The sequence below is a fragment of the Panthera onca genome, chromosome C1, assembly GCF_046562875.1.
Source record: "Panthera onca isolate mPanOnc1 chromosome C1, mPanOnc1 haplotype 2, whole genome shotgun sequence".
NCBI lineage: Eukaryota > Metazoa > Chordata > Mammalia > Carnivora > Felidae > Panthera > Panthera onca.
In genome coordinates, this window is record NC_138346.1 from 178,896,601 (window position 1) to 178,918,254 (window position 21,654).

At 36.9% G+C, this 21,654-nt stretch overlaps 1 protein-coding gene across 1 annotated transcript in view; it reads right to left on the reverse strand.

Moving 5' to 3' along the window:
- The window catches only part of SCP2 (sterol carrier protein 2), a 125,993-nt gene that overhangs the window by 62,088 nt on the left and 42,251 nt on the right, over positions 1-21,654 (reverse strand). Inside the window, exons 7-10 of the mRNA XM_060626276.3 lie at positions 18,296-18,382; positions 16,517-16,667; positions 14,759-14,906; positions 4,776-4,883 (exon numbers count right to left, since the gene is read on the reverse strand). Coding sequence (XP_060482259.1) covers positions 4,776-4,883; positions 14,759-14,906; positions 16,517-16,667; positions 18,296-18,382 — 494 coding nt within the window. The remainder of the gene's footprint in view (positions 1-4,775; positions 4,884-14,758; positions 14,907-16,516; positions 16,668-18,295; positions 18,383-21,654) is intronic.

The window sequence follows — 21,654 nt, forward strand, 5'->3', positions numbered from 1 at the left end:
TTTTTGGAACAGCTTCAAGAGAATAGGTGTTAACTCTTCCTTAAATCTTTGGTAGAATTCCCCGGGGAAAGCCATCTGGCCCTGGGCTCTTGTTTTTTGGGAGATTTTTGATTACTAATCCAATTTCTTTACTGGTTATGGGTGTGTTCAAACTTTCTATTTCTTCCTGTTTCAGTTTTGGTAGTGTATATGTTTCTAGGAATTTGTCCATTTCTTCCAGATTGCCCATTTTACTGGTGTATAATTGCTCATAGTATTTTCTTATTATTGTTTTTATTTCTGCTGTGTTGGTTGTGATTTCTCCTGTTTCATTCTTGATTTTATTTATTTGGGTCCTTTCCTTTTTCTTTTTGATCAAACTGGCTAGGGGTTTATCAATTTTGTTAATTCTTTCAAAGAACCAGCTTCTGGTTTCATTGATCTGTTCTACTGGGTTTTTGTTTGTTTGTTTGTTTGTTTGTTTTGTTTGTTTGTTTGTTTTGGCTTCAATAGCATTAATTTCTGCTCTAATCTTTATTATTTCCTGTCTTCTGCTGGTTTTGGGTTTTATTTGCTCATCTTTTCCCAGCTCTTTAAGGTGTAAGGTTAGGTTGTGTATCTGAGACCTTTCTTCCTTCTTTAGGAAGGCCTGGATTGCTATATATAGTGTTCTTTCATTTCACTATCTCTTTATAAAGGATTTCTTATAGGAGAGGTCTAATGATAAATTCTCTCAATTTTTGTTTATCTGGGAATGTCTTCATTTCTCCTTCATTTTTATTTATTTATTTTTAATATTTATAGAGACAGAGTACGTACCCACATGCACACACATGTGCATGTGCTAGTCGGGGAGGGGCAGAGAGAGACAGAGAGAGAGAATTCCAAGCAGGCTCCATGCTGTCAGCACAGAGCCTGGCATGGGGCTCGATTCCATGAACCATGAGATTATGACCTAAACTGAAATTAAGAGTCCGTTGCTCAACTGACTGAGCCACCCAGTGCCCCCTCCTTCATTTTTAAAGGGTAGTTTCACTGAATACAGAATTGTTCCTTAGCACTTTCTTTCATCACACTGCTTCAATAGTTTCTGAAACAAAATCAGCTGTTAAGCCTTACTGAGGAATGCTTGTACATGATGAATCTTCTCCCTTGATGTTTTCAATATACTTTTACTTCCAACAGTTTGACTATGATGTGTCTAAGTGTAAATCTCTTTGAGATATTCCTACTTGAAGTTTGTTGAACTTCTTCAATATGCATATAAATGTTTTTTCCTCAAGTTTGGGGAGTTATCAGCCATTATTTCTTCAAATATTCTCTCTGCCCCTTTTTCTCCTCTCCTTCTGAGGTCACTACGTTTATGCTGTTAGTGTTGCTGGGGTCCCACAGGTCTCTGAGGCTCTGTTCATTTTTCTCCTTCTTCTTCCTTTTTTTTTTTTTTTCTGTTCATCAGCCTGGATAATTTCAATTGACTTACCTAAAACTTTTACTGATTTTTTCTTCTGCCTGCTCATATTTTGTATTGAGACCCTCTAGTGAATTTTTCATTCCAGTTACTATACTTGTCAATGCCAGAATATATTTGGTTCTTTTCTATAATTTCTACCTAGTAATTGATATTTTCTATTTGGTTGTGACACTTTCCTTTAGTTCTTTTTTTTTTTTTTTTTTATTTTTTAATATATGAAATTTACTGTCAAATTGGTTTCCATACAACACCCAGTGCTCATCCCAAAAGGTGCCCTCCTCAATACCCATCACCCACCCTGCCCTCCCTCCCACCCCCCTCCTTTAGTTCTTTAGATATAGCTTCCTTTAATTCTTTGAACACACTTAAGTAGATGATTGTCTTTGTCTAGTAAATTCAAAGCTTGGCCTACCTCTGTTTCTATTGACTGTTTTTCCCCTATGTATGGGCCATACTTTCTTGTTTCTTTGCATGTCTCACATTTTTTTGTTAAAAACTGGCTATTTTATATAATAAAATATGGCACCTCTAGAAATCAGATTCTTCCCCTTTCTCAGAGTTTGTTGTTGTTGACTTTTCCAAACTGATTCTGTAAAGTCTATATTCTTTGTCACAATTGATCATTATATTTTCTTCTTGGTTACCTTAGTGGTTAGCTAATGGCTGGACAGAGATTTTCTTAAGTGTCTGGAACTAATAAGTCTCCCAGTTTTTGCTGAAGCTGCGTGTGTGTGTGTGTGTGTGTGTGTGTGTGTATTGGGGCACTCAGCCAGGCAGTTTACAACTTCACCTTAGCCTCTACTTCCCAATTGCGCAGAGCCCCAAGGTTAGCCAGAGGTAAGAGCTTAAGATCTTGTTAGGTCTTTTCTGAGCATGAAGAAAGCCTTGAACATACATACAATCTTCATGTATATACTGGGTGTTCTAGATTCTTAGGGACATGTCAGATCTTTTCAAAGACCCTTAATAGACATCTCATTCCCTGGTTTTTTCTTTTAAGGTTTTTGGTTGGGTCTTTTGTCCCAATTATCAGCACCTCAGGCAGCTATGTTGTTAAGCCAATTGTTGTTAATTATTCTTAACAAGTGATTCTGGAGAAAATACTCTGCAAGTTCTGTGTCAGGTTACTTAAAGACAAGCATTTTAAGAATGGTTTACCAGGGAACTGTCAGACAGGTCAAATAATGACAATTCTCTAAGAATGGGGCTTTGAAAGAACTCCAATTCAATTTTGACTCCTCCAGTGCTGGCCAGGCTGCTGGTTTCTACCATGATTGCAGGCTACTGCTTTCAAGACTACCATGGAGCTGGGGCAAAGGGGAGTGGTATTAGAGCAAGTCAAAATGCCATTAAAGCTTAGTGTTCTTATGGAGATTCAGCAGACTGTTTTTAAAAATGTTCCCCCAGATTGTTGCAACCCTTTGGTTAATTTCCAGAGTTCTGTAAAAACTTGATCTTGACAATTTTTTTTTTAAGTAGGCTTCACACCCAGTGCGGAGCCCGATGTGGGGCTTGAACTCACAACCTTGAGATCAAGACCTGAGCTGAGATAGAGTTGGAGGCTTAACCAACTGAGCCACCCAAGCGCCCCAGTCTTGATAATTTTTGCAAGTGTTCTTAGTACTTTTATAAAGGAGAGTATTTGTCAGATATTGTTATTCTGTCACTCCCAGTAATATCACTCTCATTCCCCTCATTTTCAGATTACTTCGAAATATAGTGGATTGTTCAGAGCAATAATAACAATAGTATACTGTGGGGTTTACAAATATTTTGGAAGTGCTTGGAAATATGCTGTTGTAAAAGTCCCTTACATTATATGTAAAATGGCATAACATTATTTGAAGGTAGACTGTGGTTAAATTAAAGATGTATGTTGCAGGGGCGCCTGGGTGGCGCAGTCGGTTAAGCGTCCGACTTCAGCCAGGTCGCGATCTCGCGGTCCGTGAGTTCGATCCCCGCGTCGGGCTCTGGGCTGATGGCTCGGAGCCTGGAGCCTGTTTCCGATTCTGTGTCTCCCTCTCTCTCTGCCCCTCCCCTGTTCATGCTCTGTCTCTCTCTGTCCCAAAAATAAATAAAAAACGTTGAAAAAAAATTTAAAAAAAAAAAAAAAAAAGATGTATGTTGCACATTCTACAGCAACCACTAAGAAATAAGAAAAAGAAATAATTCAACAGAAAAGAGAAAATAAAATACTAAAAAACACCCAATGAACAAAAAGCACAAAAAAGAGAAAAGAACCAAAGAACAAACCAGACAAAATAAATAACAAGGTGGCACCTTCTATTGCAACTATCTATGTGTGCACATTTGTCTACCTATCTCTTACTCTCTGTTTACAAGTATCTATTCACTAGATAATAAGCTTACTAAATTTAAGTGGTAAAGAAAAATAAACCAGTTAATTGCTATAATGAATACACTGTTAATTCTAACTTCCCTATTTTGGAATTTGTAATAATTTATAAAATATTTAATATATAAGACAATATGAAAAAATACAAAGCTCAGCTATCTTCATAAAAACAAATCCCAGATTTTAGTACTAAATTATTTTATAAACTTTTCTGGTATAATTTCATTTTACAATTAAGGAAACTAAGATTCAAAGTGATTAACTGACTAATTGATAACTAATCAAAATAGTCACATGGCCAATCAGCAGTAAAGTCAAAGTAAAATTCTTATTTCATAACTTCTAGTCCAATTCTCCAGAGAAAAAAATTTCCATGTAACACCAACCACATATACAACTACATACAAATAATGTGCTCATTTCAACTTATTCTTATCCATCCAGCAGGTCTAGCAAGATCTCTATTTGGAACATTTTAATTTAAATTGTACACCTATTTGAAAATAATCAAACTTAAAAAATATTGTATGTTGGGGCACCTGGGTGGCTCAGTCAGTTAGATGCCTGACTTGGGCTCGGGTTGTGATCTCATGGTTCATGGGTTCGAGCCCCACATCAGGCTCTGCACTGACAGTGTGGAGCCTGCTTAGGATTCTCTCTCTCTGAGCCCTCCCCTGCTTGCACGCTCGCTCTCTCTCTCTCTCAAAATAAATAAACATTAAAAAAAATTTTAAAAAATATATGTATATTGAATTTAGAGTTTCACCTAATTCAAATTTTCATCAGTTAAGATTATTAAAATGCACTATACTTAAAGGAAAATTTAAAATAACATGACTAAATAATCATTTAAAGCACTGGCTACCAGGTTCAGAGAATACAATTCTTCATTCAAATCAATGGCTAAACAATTCACACTTATATAAAAAATGATAACAAAAAAATTAGGAAATGTGTGTGTAGTATTACCTGTAGCTCCCAGTGGATGTCCCTTTGAAATCAATCCACCACTAGGATTTATGACCCACTTTCCTCCATAAGTATTATCTCCCCTATCAACCAGTTTTCCACCTTGCCCTAAAGGAAAAATAATATTCACAAAGGTTAAAAATAACATTGGTCCAAATGATACGTTTTTTTTTTAAATTTCAGTATAGCCAAGATCTTCTTATAGTAAACATTTCTTAACAGTTCAAACTAATATCAAACTGATATAAGCACTCTTTTTTAAAAAAAATTTTTAATGTTTATTTATTTTTGAGAGAGAAAGAGAGTATGGGGGAGGGGCAGAGAGAGAGGGAGACACAGAATCCAAAGCAATCTCCAGGCTCTGAGCTGTCAGCACAGAGCTGACACAGGGCTTGAACCCACAAACAGTGAGATCATGACCTGAGCCGAAGTTGGATGCTTAACCAACTGAGCCACCTAGGCACCCCCTGATATAAGCACTTCTAAAAGCTACATAATAAATACTGAGTAATAAAGATTTATATTTTAAGAACATTTCATACATTAAACAGAGTTCCTATTTAGAATTTCTTAAGAGCTCTCTGGCTTCCAAAATTGCTACAAATATAACAGAGATTCAAAGACCCCGAAGAATGGAAGTGGATCCAATACTATAACTAAAATAATTGCATCAGCTTTAAAAATCCATAATTGTGCCCAATGTATTCATTTTTATTTTCAATTGCACTGTTATATGATCTATAAACATTCCCAGCAAGCCGAGGGGAGAGCATGGGACATGAAATGAAGGGATGAAATGAAGTAGATGAAAATACTGTTGAGCCATAAGCATAAGCTTAAAAGAAAATGAAAATTACATGCTTGGTGGCTTCAACATTTCTATCAACTCTCTGGTCATTCTTCCAGGTGGTTAAGGAGTAAATAAAAATCCATGTAGGCTATAAAATATTCTTCCAGCTGGTATTTCTGATAATGAAGTGGAACCTCCAAAGAAAGATGGTGGTTATGGTACTGTCAGAGATGGCTAATAGCTTTTATGTACTCCCTTTGTGTCAGGCCTTGTTCTAATTATTATATATCTACATAATTTAATCCTCAACACTATGAAGTATGTGTTATCATTCCCATTTTACAGATGAGGCAACAGTCACATAGATGTTAAGTAACTAGCCAAGGCAACAGCAGGGGACTAATCTAGGATTAATCATCAGGCAGCCTGGCTTCATAGCCCATGTTCTTAACCAATATATTTTATTGCCTTCAAAAACCAAAGAGTTTCTCTATTGGTAAAATGAAACACACTAATCACAAAATTTTTTATGACTCACACTTCTTTTTTTTTTTTTATGAGTTTATTTTTAAGTAATTTCTACACCCTATGTAGGGCTCAAACTCACAATCCTGAGATCAAAAGTCACATGCTCCACTGACTGAGCCACCCAGAAACCCCTATGACTAACACTTCTAATTTCACTTTAAATCTAGGTTGTAGATTAAAAACCATCCACTGAGGTATTCTTTTATTTTTTGGTGTTTCTGACATAGAGCCTGATACAAGGCTCTGGTCATAACAGGTATTCTACCTGCCATTACTGCTTTTAGAACTCCTAAATATTGTTACTATACCAAGTAATAGCAGACTGAATACAAACCAACCCCAAGAATGGAATAATTCACTGCATTTTCTTTTTTATAATATATACAACCTATTAAGTATTAGAAGATTCCACTGGCAATATCTTGAGCCCATCAACTAAAAGTGATCCAGAGATGAAAGTACTATAACAACCATTCTTATGGGCCACCAATAAGAAAATAAATAGAAAGCAATTATGTGCCAAAACTGCACTGGAAGCTAGGGGATACAGCAATAATGAAGCAAATATCCCCATTCTAATGGAATTAACTTCACTGTCAGGAGAGGTGTAAGGAAGAGACAGACAATATGTAATGAAAGTAAGATATATAACAGAGTGGTGATAAGAACCATGGGGTGGGGTAAAGGCAGGAAAGGGGGTACAGTAAGTGTTGGGACCAAAAAGACAGGGTAAGGAGTTCACATTTTAAACCAAGTTATGGGAGAAGTCTTCCACTTTGACATTTGGTCAAAGACCTTAAGGGAATAAGGGAGCAAATCATATGGATATGTGGAACAAAGAAAGGCCCTGAGCTAGAAGTAAGTCTGGAGTGTTTGAGGAAAGAGCCCAATGCAGCTGCAGCAAAGTAAAAGAGTCGGAGATGTAGAAGTCAGAAAGATGTGAGAGGGGAATAAAAAGGACCGATCACATTTGGCTTTTACTCCTGAACGAGACGATCAGAGGAATGATATTGATCTGCTGTATGCTTTTAACAGAACCATGAAAGCTTCATTATAGAAAATAAACCATAAGGAGACAAGGCAGAAGAAGGGGTGCCAGTTATGAGACTACTGCAATAATGTAAGTGAGAAATAACGGTGGTCTGGACTAGGCTGGTAGTGATAAAAAGTGGTAAGATATGGTTGTATTCTGGATATATTTAGAAGGCAGAGTCCATAGCCACCAGGACTTAGAGATGGATTCCAAGGGGGCTATGAAAGAATGAGAGGAACTGGAGCAAAAGGAGAATGGGGAAGACTGAGGAAGGAGGAAGTCTGGGTCACAGCAGAAGCTCAATTTGGACTTGGATTTGAGATGCTAATGAGACATCCAAAAAACTCTTGAAAAATAGGCAGCTGGACATATAAGTCTAGAGATCAGGGAAGTGGTGTAAGCTAGGGATATAATTTTGAAAGTCATCATCATATATCAAAATGTATATATATTTAAAACCTTGAGATTATGTTCCAGTTCTACTAAGGCAGCATAGCATATATATTCACTATAGCCTATGTCTCCCACTGTTTACAATATAAAACACTAGATAAAATACAAAAAACAACTACTTGAAGACTCTGAAAAGTCAACAAACGCAGGGGAATCATGAAGAGTTAAAACTTGGAGAAGCCACTATACAAGGGTAAATTCCAAGTTTTCTCTTTTTAGGCTCTCTCAACAGCTTTGTTCCAAGGGTGAGCACCATCCTGAGCATTACTGGCAGCAGGGAAGCATAGGTAGCCAAAACTCTAACAGAAACTCCATTTTTCTAACCAGAGGAATGAGGAAAAGAAACCCATACAGGTCAGAGAGTAAAAGAGAAAGTTCACAGAGGAGAGAGGCAGAGAAGAGGATCCCTTATTTCTATGTATTAGAGGTATTAGGCATTTAGTGGGTAGAAACCAGGAATGCTGCTAAACTTCCTGCAATACACAACCCCCAAGACCAAGAATAATCTAATTCATCAACAACATTGAGGTTAAGAAATCCTGCAACCACTAAAACAAAAACAAAAACCAAAAAAACTGGGGGTGTTAAATGGGTGGCAGATGAGCATTAAGGAAGGCACTTCTCGGGATGAGCACTGGGTGTCATATGTAAGAGATGAATCACTGGGTTCTACTCCTAAAGCCAAGACTATACTGTATGTTAACTAACTTGAAAATACAATACAATACAATACAATACGATACAATACAATACAATTAAATTAAATTAAAAAACAAAGAAACTAACTAAAGAGATATGGCCAAAGTCCAATACACAAAATAAAATTCATACTAAATATATTCAAATAGAGGTGCCTGGGTGGCTTAGTTGGTTAAGTATCTGACTCTTGACTTTGGCTCAGGTCATGATCTCACAATTCATGGGATCAAGCCCTGCATCCAGCTCTGCACTGACAGTGTGGAGCCTGCTTGGGATTCTCTCTCTCCCTCTCTACCTCTCCCCCACTTATACGCATGAATTCATTCTCTCTCTCTCTCTCTCTCTCTCTCTCTCTCTCTCTCTCTCTCTCTCAGAAATAAATAGGATCACCTGGGTGGTTCAGGAAGTTAAGCCTCTGACTCTTGATTTCAGCTCAGGTCAATGTCCCACAGTTTGTGAGTTTGAGCCCCACATCAGGCTCTGTACTGACAGTGTGGAGCCTACTTGGTATTCACTCTCTCCCTCTCTCTCTGCCCCTCCCCATGTGCTCTCTCTCTCTCAAAATAAATAAATAAACTTTTTTTAAAAACTATCTTTAAGAAATAAAAATATACATTTAAAACCAAAAAATAAAAACATAAAATAAAAATATTCAAATAATCCAAAAGAAAGCAGGAGAGGGAGAACAGAACAAAAAACAGAGAGCACAACAGGTAAGAGATAAAAATGGTCAAGTTAATGATCTTAATAATCTAAGTCACACTGTCCAACAGAAATATAATGCAAATCACATATGTACTTTAAAATTTTCTAACATATAATTGTTTAATATACATTTTATTTAACCCAATATATCCAAACTATTTCATTTTAACATGTAAGCAGTAAAAAAATTAATACTGTACATTCTATTTTTCATATTAAGTTTTCAAAATCCAATGTGTACTTCACACAACACATCTCAATTTGGAACAGCCACATTTCAAGGATTCAATAATTACATATAGTTAATGGTTACTGTATTAGAGCAGATTTAAATACTCCAGTAAAAAGGTAGAAATTGACAAAAGCTAAAAAATGATACACTACTACCTACAAGAGATATACCTTATACAGATAAACAACATAAATAGATTAAAAGCTAATGAATAGAAAATATATATCATGCAAACAGTACGCATAAAAAGGCTGGAGCAACTATGTTAGTCAGACAAAAAGAGACTTCTAAACAAAGACTATAACCAGACATAAAGCAAGATATTCATAATGAAAAAAACAGAAGATATACAACTATAAATGTGCTTGTGCTTGCAAAATAAAGCAAAAATTGATAGAACTAGAAGGGAGAGAGACCATTCCACAATTTATGTAGGAGATCTTAACACCCCTCTCAGCAAATGATAACAGCAAAACAAATAAATCATTAGAGACATAGATCTGAAAAATCCTATCAATCATCTCAATTTAATTGATATGTTTAGAACATTACATCTGATAACTGCAGAATCTGCATAATTTCCAAGTGCAATGATAGATAAATTCACCAATATATACCACATGTTGAGCCATAAAATAAAAATCATAAATTTGAAAGGATCAAAATCAAAGTGTATTCTCTTACTATAGCACAATTAATTAGAAAGCAATTAACAGTAATATATCCAGGAAAATTCTAAATACCTGGATATTAAATTTTTTTAATGTTTATTTATTTATTTTGAGGGAGGGAGGGGCAGAGAGAGAGGGAGAGAGAATCCCAAGCAGGTTCCATGGTGTCAGCACAGAGCCCAATGTGGGGCTCAATCTCACGAAATGCGAGATCATGACCTGAGCCGAAATCAAGAGTTGGACACTTAACCAACTGAGCCACCCAGGTGTCCCTCTCCTATTATTCTTTTAATGTCTATAGGATCTATAGTGATAACTTCTTTTTTATTCCTTGTATTGGAGATTGGTGTTCTTCTTTTTTCTTGATCTATCTAGGTAGAGGTTTGTCAGTTTTGTTGAGCTTTATGAAGATTCAGCTTTGGCTTTGTTAATTTCCTTTATTGTCTGTTTTTTCCATTCCATTGATTTTGGCTCTTCAATTTTAACTTTCTTTAACTTTGGGTTTACTTTGGCTTTCTTTAAGTTTCTTACAAGAGAAACTTAGGTCATTTATTTTAGATCTTTCTCCTTTTCAAATGTAAGTATTTAAAGTTGCACATTTTCCTCTAAGCAGTATTTTAGCTACCTTCTACAAAATTTGATATATTTCATAATTATTCAGTTCAAAATTTTTTTAAATGTTTAAAATGATTAAGCATCTGACTCTTGAGTTCAGCTTAGGTCATGATCTCACAGTTTGTGGGATAGAGCCCCAAGTCAGGCTCTGTGCTGACAGCATGGAGCTGCTTGGGATTCTCTCTCTCTCTCTCTCTCTCTCTCTCTCTCTCTCTCTGCCCCTCCCCACTCATGGTTGCTTTCTCTCACACTTTCTCTCTCTAAATAAATAAACAAAAAAAAAAGAATAATATGAGAATACTTCACACAAGTTCAGACAATAAATTTGACAACTTAAATGAAATGGGTAAATTTCTTTAAAAATACAACTTACAAAAATTGATAGACACTGGAAGACACAGAAAATCTGAAGAGCCCCATATCTATTAAATTTTTTTATCAACAACTTTCCCAAAAAGAAAACTTAAAACTACTTGATTACACTGGTAAATTCTTTAGGTTACACAAACTTTGTCAGAAAATATAGAATGGTTACAGAAAATATAGAATGGTCAATTTGTTTTATGAGGCCAACGTAACTCTAATGCCAAAACCAAGACGAGAAGAAAACTAGACTTTCTCTGTCTGACTTATTTTACTTAGCATAATACCCTCTACATCTATCCATGTTGTCACAAATGGCAAGATCTCATTCTTTTTTATGGCCAAGTAATATTCCATTGTAAATATATATGTATATATAGATACATATATATATGTATATATATGTGTGTGTGTGTGTATATGTATATATATGTATACATGTATACATATGTACGTATATGTGTGTGTGTGTGTGTATATATATATATATGTGTGTGTGTGTATATATACACACACACACACATACACACACACACACACACACCCCATCTTTATCCAGTCATCTACTGATGGACACTTGGGTTGCTCCAATATTGTGGCTGTGGTAAATAATGCTGCAATAAACATAGGGGTGCATATATCTTTTCAAATTAGTGTTTTTGCTTTCTTTGGGTAAATACCTAGTAGTGGGTTACTGGATTGCATGATGTTTCTATTTTTTATTTATTTATTTTTGAGAGAGAGAGAGAGAGAGAGAGGGCACAAGTGAACAAGAGGCAGAGAGAGAGAGAGCGCGAGAGAGAATCCCAGGAGGGGCAGAGAGAGGGAGAAAGGGAAGAAAGAGAGAGAGAGAGAGAGAGAAGCGGGGCTCACTCAAAGCAGGGCTCCTGTTCACCCAAAGCATGGCTAGTGCTCACCCAATGCGGGGCTCAAGCTCACCCAATGTGGGACTCAAACTCATAAACTGTGAGATCATGACCTGAGCTGAAGTCAGATGCTTAACAACTGAAGCACCCAGGTGCATTTTTTTAAATTTTCCGAGGAACTTCCATACTGTTCTCCACAGTGATTATAACAATTTATATTCCCATCAACTGCGCATAAGTGTTCTCTTTTCTCTACATCCTTGCCAACACTTATTTCTTGTCTTTTTGATATTCGGTATTGTGACTGATGTGAAGTGGTATCTCATTGCGGCTTTGATATGCATTTCTCTGATGACGAGTGATGTTCACAATCTTTTTCATGTGTCTGTTGGCCATCTGTATGTCTTCTCTGGAAAAATGCCTATTCAGGTCCTCTACCCACTTTTTAATCAGATTATTTGGGTTTTTTCATGTTGACTTGTATAAATTCTTTATATATGTTGGACATTAACTCATTATCAGATACATCATTTGCAAATATCTTCTCCCATTCAGGAAGTTGCCTTTTTGTTTTGTTGATAGCTTCCTTTGCTGTGTAAAAGCTTTTTATTTTGGTGTAGTCCCAAAAGTTTATTGTGGCTTTTGTTTCCCTTGCCTGAGGAGACATATCCATTAAAATGTTGCTAAGGTTTGGGCGCCTGGGTGGCTCAGTCGGTTAAGCGGTTAAGCGTCCGACTTCAACTCAGGACACGATCGTGGTCCGTGAGTTTGAGCCCCGCGTCAGGCTCTGGGCTGATGGCTCAGAGCCTGGAGCCTGCTTCAGATTCTATGTCTCCCTCTCTCTCTGCCCCTCCCCCGTTCATGCTCTGTCTCAAAAATAAATAAACGTTAAAAAAAAAATTTATAAAAAAAAATAAAATGTTGCTAAGGTTAATGTGTCCAAGAGATTACCACCTATGTTTTCTTTTAAAAGTTTTATGGTTTCAGGTCTGAACTTTAGGTCTTTAATCCATTTTGAGTTTATTTTTGTGTATGGTGTAAGAAAGTGGTCTAATGTAGCTGTCCAGTTTTCCTAGCACTATTTACTGAAGAGACTGTCTTTTCCCATTGTATATTCTTGCCTCCTTAGTTGTAGATTAATTGACCATACAAGAAGTGGGTTTATTTCTGGGCTCTCCTCTTCCAGTGATCTATGTGCCTATTTTTATGCCAGTGTCATGCCATTTTGATTACTACAGTTTTGTAGTATATCTTGAAATCAGAGATTGGGATACCTCCAGCTATTATTCTTCTTTCTCAAGATTGCTTTGGCTATTTGAGGCCCTTTATAGTTCTATACAAATTTTAGAATGATCTGTTCTAGGTACACCTTGGTGGCTCAGTTGGTTGAGCGTCTGACTTCAGCTCAGGTCATGATCTCGAGGTTCGTGAGTTCAGGCCCCACATTGGGCTTGACACTGTCAGCAAGAAGCCTGCTTTGGACCCTCTGTCCCTCTTTCTCTGTCCCTTCCCACCTTGTGCTCTCTCTCTCTCTCTCAAAAATAAAAATAAACATTAAAAAAAATGAAGTATCTGTTCTAGTTCTATGAAAGATACTATTGGTATCTTAATAGGGATTACATTGAATCTATAGATTCCTCTGGGAATATTCTTATGGATATTTTCACAATATTCATTCTTCCAATCCATAAGCATGGTATATCTCTTTATTTGTTTGTGTCATCTTCAGTTTCTTTCCTCTATGTCTTATAATTTTCAGAGTATAAAACACTTTCACCTCCTTGGTTAAATTTATTCCTAGGTGCTTTATTCTTTTTGGTATAATTGTAAATGGAATTGTTTCCCTAATTTCTCTTTCTGCTACTTCATTATTAGTGTATAGAAATGCAAGAGATCTCTGTATGCTCATTTTCTATCATGCAACTTTCTTGAGTTTACTTATTAGTTCTAATAGTTTTTTTAGTGGAGTCTTTAGAGTCTTCTATATATAGCATCATGTCATTTGCAAATAGTGACAGTTTTACTTCTTCCTTACCAATCTGGATGCCGTTTATTTCTTTTTCTTATCTGAATGCTGCAGGACATCACATACTCTTTTCAGTGGCTAAAACATTTAAAACTGACCATATCAATATTGGTGAGGATGTGAAGCAACTCAAACTCTCATACACTGCTTATGGTAATGAAAAATAATACAACCTTTTTATAAAAGAAAAGAAAAAAAATCCTCCAGATCTCACCAACTAGTTTTCGCATTTTCCTTTCTGCAAGTCTTTATTCAAACACAATATGGGGGCACGTGGGTGGCTTAGTCAGTTAAGCATCCAACTCTTGATCTCGGCTCGAGTCAGAATCTCAGAGTTCGTGGGATCAAGCCCTGCACTGGTCTCCACATTAGCATAGAGCCTGCTTGCGATTCTCTCTCTCCCTCCCTCTCTGCCCCTTCCCAGCTCTCATGCATGGGCACGCTCTCGCTCAAAATAAATAAATAAACTTAAAAAAAAAAAACCAAGGGGCACCTGGGTGGGTCAGTCAGTTGAGGTGCCCAACTCTTGATTTCGGCTGAGGTTATGATCCCAGGGTAATGGGCTCCAGCCCCATGTCCAGCTCTACACTGACCGTGTTGCCTGCTTAAGATACTCTCTCTCTCTCCCTCTACCCCTCTCCCCCAGCTCATGCTCCCTCTCTGGGAAAAAAAAAAAATACAATATGAAATATTTGGAAGTACGTATGTAATGTTTATCCTTTTTTTTTTTTTTTTTTTTTTTTTTTACTTAACAGTTCATTCTAAGTTCCTCTGATACACATAATACAAATTATTTGTATAACCTATTACCTCAGTGGTGGTAATATCCAAGACTACATGCTCTAAAAAGTCCAGTATTGGGATAGCTTACATTTACTTTGCACAGTATGGCAGAGTCAACATGAAAGGAAAGGCAATTAGTGAATTCCTTTTTTTAATGGCAAAACTGAAATGTCCTCAGTGACTTTACTAAGTTAATCTGCATCTCACCAAAGATATTACCTTCTGGACAGAGTCCCAGTGCTTCATAAGTAAGGAGTTCATTGACAGAAAAGCAATCATGAAGTTCTATGACATCAATATCACTTGGTCTCAGGCCAGATTTCTCATAGCACTTTCTAGCAGCTTCTTTGCTCATATCAAAGCCAACCTAAAACCAAAACCACATATAAGTAAGTTAAGGGCATCAAAACTGGGACTTTTATATAAGATTTCTGAGAGATTAACATGTATAACCTTTACAGTTGAAAATTGACTATACAAATTAAAATCTCAGTTGAGATTAATAATCAAATCTTAGAATGATTCTCTATTACATAGAAAGTCTAAATAAAAGAATATTCAGGATGGAGAATGTACATATTAAATTGTATAGTATAAAAAACAGAATTTTAGGGGCACCTGGGTGGCTCAGTCAGTTAAGCATCCAACTCTTGATCTTGGCTCAGGACATGATCTCATGATTTGTGAGTTCGAGCCCCACATCAGGGCTCCTCACCAAGAGCATGGAGCCTGTTTGGGATTCTGTCTCTCCCTCTCTGCCCCTCCCCTGCTCTCTCTCACTCTCTCTCTCAAAATAAATAAATAAACTTAAAAAAATATAAGAAAAAAAACAGAATTTAAAAAAACGTTTATTTATGTTTGAGAGAAAGAGAAACAGAGTGCAAGCAGGGGAGGGGCAGAGAGAAAGGGAGACACAGAATCCAAAGCAGGCTCCAGGCTCTAAGCTGTCAGCACAGAGCCTGACGCAGGACTCAAACTCATGAACTGTGAGATCATGACCTGAGCCAAAGTTGGATGCTGTGCCACCCAGGTGCCCGAAAAAAACAAACAAACAGAATTTTAAATAAATATATAAAAAGGACTTAAAATTCCTTAGGCCATATCTTGCACAGTTATAAAAACTCAGTCAAACCACAATGTGTTGTTGTGGTAAATAGTTTGAAGAGATTGAGCAATAGATCATTATGATTCAGATACACTAAAAATATAAGGAATTTCTATGTGAAAACAAACAATCTTCTTCTAAAAAATCATATAGGATAACATTTTTCCAAACCCATGCTCTTAACACCCCTTTGGTCTCAGACAATAACAAGCAAACTCTCCAAGTCATAAAATTGTGGTGTAAATGTATTACACAGAAAACCTGAGAAGTTCCACCTCAACCACATCCCAGCTTCGTGATCTTGGGCAAGTTATTGAGACATTTTCAAATTCAAAGCATTGCTGTAAAATCATTTTGTAAACTCTAATTACCTTATCATTGTTATACATTTGTGTATACGTGCACGGGTACATTTTTAAATATGTATGTGTATATCTTCAAATATTCAACTAACTCTAGGTCTGAATTGTCATTTTTTAACTTCTTCCACATTTACTCAATCTTTAATCAAGATTTTTAAAGTGCTAAGGTCAAGAAAGTTCCCTGAAAATATCCTTGTCTTCCCCTTAACTCTGTAAGAAAGGAGTTCTGGGCATATCCAGTCAACTCAAAAAAAAAAAAAAAAAAACAACCCCACCAAAATAGTATATCTAGTTAATTAAAAGTGCATTTATGGCTCTATCACAAGAAGCATATGTTCTCATCAGTTATTTTCCCTTAACAGATTCTTAAGGATGGATTATAATATTAAATATTCTGGACTGATTTTTTTCAAGTAAATAACTTCCAGAGCTAATGACAACACGAGGTCACCTTGAAATTTTAAAACAGAAAGCCCTCGATTGATAAATAAAATAGAATCTCAGACATACCATTTTAATAATGCTTTTTTCTTCAAATGAGCTTGGAAAATCAGTTACCATCTCTTGTGCCACAATTTCCACAGCTTTGGATTCTAGGCCATATTTCTGGACAAATGTTTCACTAGCCAAAACTGCCGCTGCAGCACCATCTGAAGTGGGACTAAGAGGAGGTAAAAATAATCATTTACACCCAGTGCACCTCTACCTTAGGATTTCAGACCAACAGTTCTTTCTATGTGGAAAGAAAAGCTGATTATGCTTGCTGGTCATTGCACTGTCTTCTTTGTGAAATCTACAGTTAAAAATTATACATGCTTCCCACCTGAGAACTGAATCTCTATCAAGAATTTAAACACTATCAGCCACTGCTTGGTCTGTAAGGGTCTCTCCCAAAACATTCTTAATGCAAAGAATCCTGAATTTACCTTTGCAGATGCATAAGGCATCTTCTGGTGACTTCTGAGGAGTCAACAAGGTTTTTCCTATTATAGTACAATAAAAATCTACCATGGGCCTAACTAGCTCTAACATTGTTATCTCCAAATAATCAGTCTTGGAATCCTTTTGAAACTTGGAAAGGAGAGAATAGGAAATACCAGAAAGTCCAAACCAGAAGGTGGGGTTTAGTTAAGAGATCTCCTCAAAATAGATTTTTTCCTTATAGCAAAGCTGTGAAGGAAAGTGGCAAACACAAGAAGACTTCTCTGAGTTCAGCTGGACTTTATAAATGGGCAGACCTTCATATTGCAACAGATAAAAGCTGACCCCATTTGTTCAATTGCATACTACCAGGGTCTTCCAGGTGATAAGCAGGAGCTATACAGTACCAATTCAACCTTCTGGGAAACAGATATTGTCAAGCAATTTTCAAGATGCAACTATTATTATTATTAGAGCTATTTTTTTCTTGTTTTCATTTTTCCTATTTTATGTTTACTCTTAGCTACTATAACTGAGAAACATTTCCTAAGATAGAAGCATACAGTAGAGAAAACAAAATGCTCAAGGGAGAAACTCTGGACTCTACTGGCCTCCTAAGCCACATTTAAATGAATAAAATACAATTTTTAAAAAGTAGGTAGAGCTCAAGAATGAAGGAAATGAAGTACATAATTTTCCAAGAGAAAAGACAGTCTGTTTCCAGATAGGAATAGGAAGTAAAGGGGCCCCTGGGTGGCTCAGTCAGTTAAGCATCTGACTCTTGATTTCAGCTCAAGTCATGATCTCACGATCGTGGGACTGAGCCCCACTTCAAGCCCCACTTCAGGCTCTATGCTGAGCTCAGGCTCAGTGCTGAACGTGGAACCTGCTTAAGATTCTCTCTTTCTCGGGGCGCCTGGGTGGCGCAGTCGGTTAAGCGTCCGACTTCAGCCAGGTCACGATCTCGCAGTCCGTGAGTTCGAGCCCCGCGTCAGGCTCTGGGCTGATGGCTCAGAGCCTGGAGCCTGTTTCCGATTCTGTGTCTCCCTCTCTCTCTGCCCCTCCCCCGTTCATGCTCTGTCTCTCTCTGTCCCAAAAATAAATAAAAAACGCTGAAAAAAAAAATTTAAAAAAAAAAAAAAAGATTCTCTCTTTCTCTCTCCCTCTGCTCCTACATGTGCACGTTCTCACTCTCTCTCTCTCTCTCGCTCTCAAAAAAAAAAAAAAAAAAAAAAAAAAGGAATAGGAAGTAAGGGCACGCCAGAGTGAGGACTCCATTAGTAGGAGCTCTATGCAAGCAGATACAGTTACAGATATACCCAGATGGAGCAGTTACTTCTATTAAATATTAAAATGTGGTTTTCTTACCAACATTGTAAGACAGTCAAATAATCAAAAATTTCTCGAGATTTCATCACTTCGTCTAAACTGTATTCCTTTTGGAACTGGGAATTCCTAAATACAAAATAAGTAGTTACAGAATACGAAGTAGCAGTTTTAATTTTTGTTGAAAATGTTCTGATCCAGAAGTCAAAGAATAATATGTAAATATTATTTTTACAAACAAAAGATAGGCTTTTATGAAGAGTTTCAACCTTTTTTTTTCAATAAATATTAACTTTTTATTATGGTTATTATGAGTAATATAATAAGCGCTACACTAAAACTGCTAATACTATAGGCATCTTCATTTAATATATTTTGACTGTTCTATTAATATAAGATTTTCTTTTATATTTTAATTTTTATTTATTTTTAACTTAAATCCAAGTTAGTTAACATATAGTGTAATAATACATTCAGGAATAGAATTTAATGATTCATCATTTACATGTAACACCCAGTGCTCATCCCAACAAGTGTCCTCCTTAATGCCCCTCACCCCTTTAGCCCTTCCCCCGACCCAACCCCCTGCCAGCAACCCTCAGTTTGTTCTCTGTATTTAAGAGTCTCTTATGGCTTGTCTCCCTTCTCTGTTTTTATAACATTTTTGCTTCCCTTCCCTTATGTTCATCTGTTTTGTATCTTAAATTCCACACATGAGTGAAATCATAGGATATTTGTCTTTCTCTGACTGACTTATTTCGCTTAGCATAATACACTCTAGTTCCATCCACATTGTTACAAATGGCAAGATTTCATTCTTTTTGATCGCCAAATCCATTGTATATATATACCACATCTTTATCCATTCATCCATTGATGGACATTTGGGCTCTTTCCATACTTTGGCTATTGTTGATAGTGCTGCTATACACATTGGGGTGCATGTGCCCCTTTGGACCAGCACTCGTCTTTCCTTCGGATAAATACTTAGTGCAATTGCTGGGTCATAGGGTAGTTCTATTTTTAATTTTTTGAGGAACCTTCATACTGTGTTCCAGAGTGGCCGCACCAGTTTGCTTTCCCACCAGCAGTGCAAAAGAGATCCTCTTTCTCTGCATCTTCGTCAACATCTGTTGTTGCCTGAGTTGTTAATTTTTGTCATTCTGACAGGTGTGAGGTGGTATCTCATTGTGGTTTTGATTTGTATTTCCCTGATGATGAGTGATGTTGAGCATGTTTGCATGTGTCTCTTAGCCATCTGGACGTCTTCTTTGGAAAAGTGTCTATTCATGTCTTTTGCCCATTCCTTTTCTGGATTATTTGTTTTTTCGGTGTGGAGTTTGATAAGTTCTTTATAGATTTTGGATACTAACCCTTTATCTGATATGTCATTTGCAAATATCTTTTCCCATTCTGTTGGTTGCCTTTGAGTTTTGTTGATTGTTTCCTTCGCTGTGCAGAAGCTTTTTATCCTGATGAGGTCCCAATAGTTCATTTTTGCTTTTATTTCTCTTGCCTCTGGAGACATGTCAAGTAAGAAGTTGCTGTGGCTGAGGTCAAAGAGGTTGTTACCTATTTTCCCCTCTAAGATTTTGATGACTTCCTGTCTTACGTTTAGGTCTTTCATCCATTTTGAGTTTATTTTTGTGTATGGTATAAGAAAGTGGTCCAGGTTCATTCTGCATGTCGCTGTCCACTTTTCCCAACACCATTTGCTGAAGATACTGTCTTTTTTCCATTGGGTATTCTTTCCTGCTTTGTCAAAGATAGTTGGCCATAAGTTTGTGGGTCCATTTCTGGGTTCTCTATTCTGTTCCACTGATCTATGTGTCTGTTCTTGTGCCAGTACCATACTGTGTTGATGACTACAGCTTTGTAATACAGCTTGAAGTTTCAACCTTTAATAAGTAAGTTGTTTGAACTGAATTTTTTAAAAATCTGAACTCCAAAATACAATATGTTGTAAAATAAAAATGTGTTTAATCTTCATCCTGGCTTCCTAGCATGGAGCTTCTAAAACCTGTGCAATTTCCTGAGTGACAGGAGTGTCTTTGTTATGCTAATATGGTGACTTACAGTGGGCTCCCTGTTAACTGTATGGGGAGAGGGGGCTGGTCACCAGAAACACCAACTGTGTGAATATAGGGGTTAGGACTTTTGAGCCAGTTTGACCCCTAAGGAGAAGGGAGGGGCAGGAGATTGAGTTCAATCTTGTGTCAATGATTTAATCAAGTACATCTGCATAAAGCCCCAGTAAACACTCTGGACACTGAAGCTTGCTGAAGCTTCCTGGTGGTGAGTACCTTCATATACTAGGAGGGTAATGTGTCCTGACTCCATGGGGAGAAGGTACAGAAGCTCTGCTTTAGGAACCCTCTCAGACTTTGCCTTATGTGCCTCTTTATTTGGCTGTTCCTGAGCTGTATACTTTATAATAATACTGTAATCATAAGTATAGCACTTTCCTGAATTCTGTGAGGAACTCTAATGAATTATCAAACCTGAGAGGTCATGGAAACCCCTGTATTTATAGTCAGTTGGTCAGAAGTACAGGTGGCCTGGAGACCCTACCAGTTTTGCTCTTAAGGAACTAGTATTTAATAATTCTCTAGGTGGTGGTGGTGGTGGTGGTGGTATTACATTTTAACCCCCAACTGATCTGGCACCAACTGGGTATACTGCAATCAATTCTGGCACTAACCACCCGAGTTGATGCAGACCCCAGGAATTAAAACAAAAGTCTATAAGCAAACTTCAACTGGTATGGAAATGAACAGCAATTCAAATGTTTAGAAATAAAGCCCATGTAACTTAGATCTGCATACTAGTATCTGTACCTTTTCTTCTAAAGTTAACTTTGATCATCACCAACTTCCATAAAACACCTAATTTGTGCCAGATCCTGTGGTAGGCATGTGGGACATGGGCATAGTCCTTACCCTCAAGGAACTCAGTATGAATCTCTGGCAAACAAATACAATATGATAAATACCACGACAGAAACGTTATACAGAGTGCCACGAAAGCACACAGGATGAGCATCAGACCCAGATACCAGAGGGAGCTTTCCCTCTGGGGTTAGCAAATAAGAGGAAGGAGGAGACAGAGAATTATACTGGCAAAAGAATCAGGATACACAAAGCCTCTTGAGTTAAAGTAGCTCACTGAAGCTAGGGCATGAAGTTTGGGAGGAAATGTAGTCACAAGGTGACAAAGATGGAGCAAGAGAAATAAACAAAGATCAGCTCATGAAAGGCCAGTGTATGGTATTTACATTTTACACTAAAAACATTGAGGAACTATTAAAGGATATTAAGCTGGAGTGTAACAATCAGACTTGTATTTAAACAAGAAGGCTATGGTACACAAAAGGGATGGTAAAGGGCATTATCAAAAGCAAC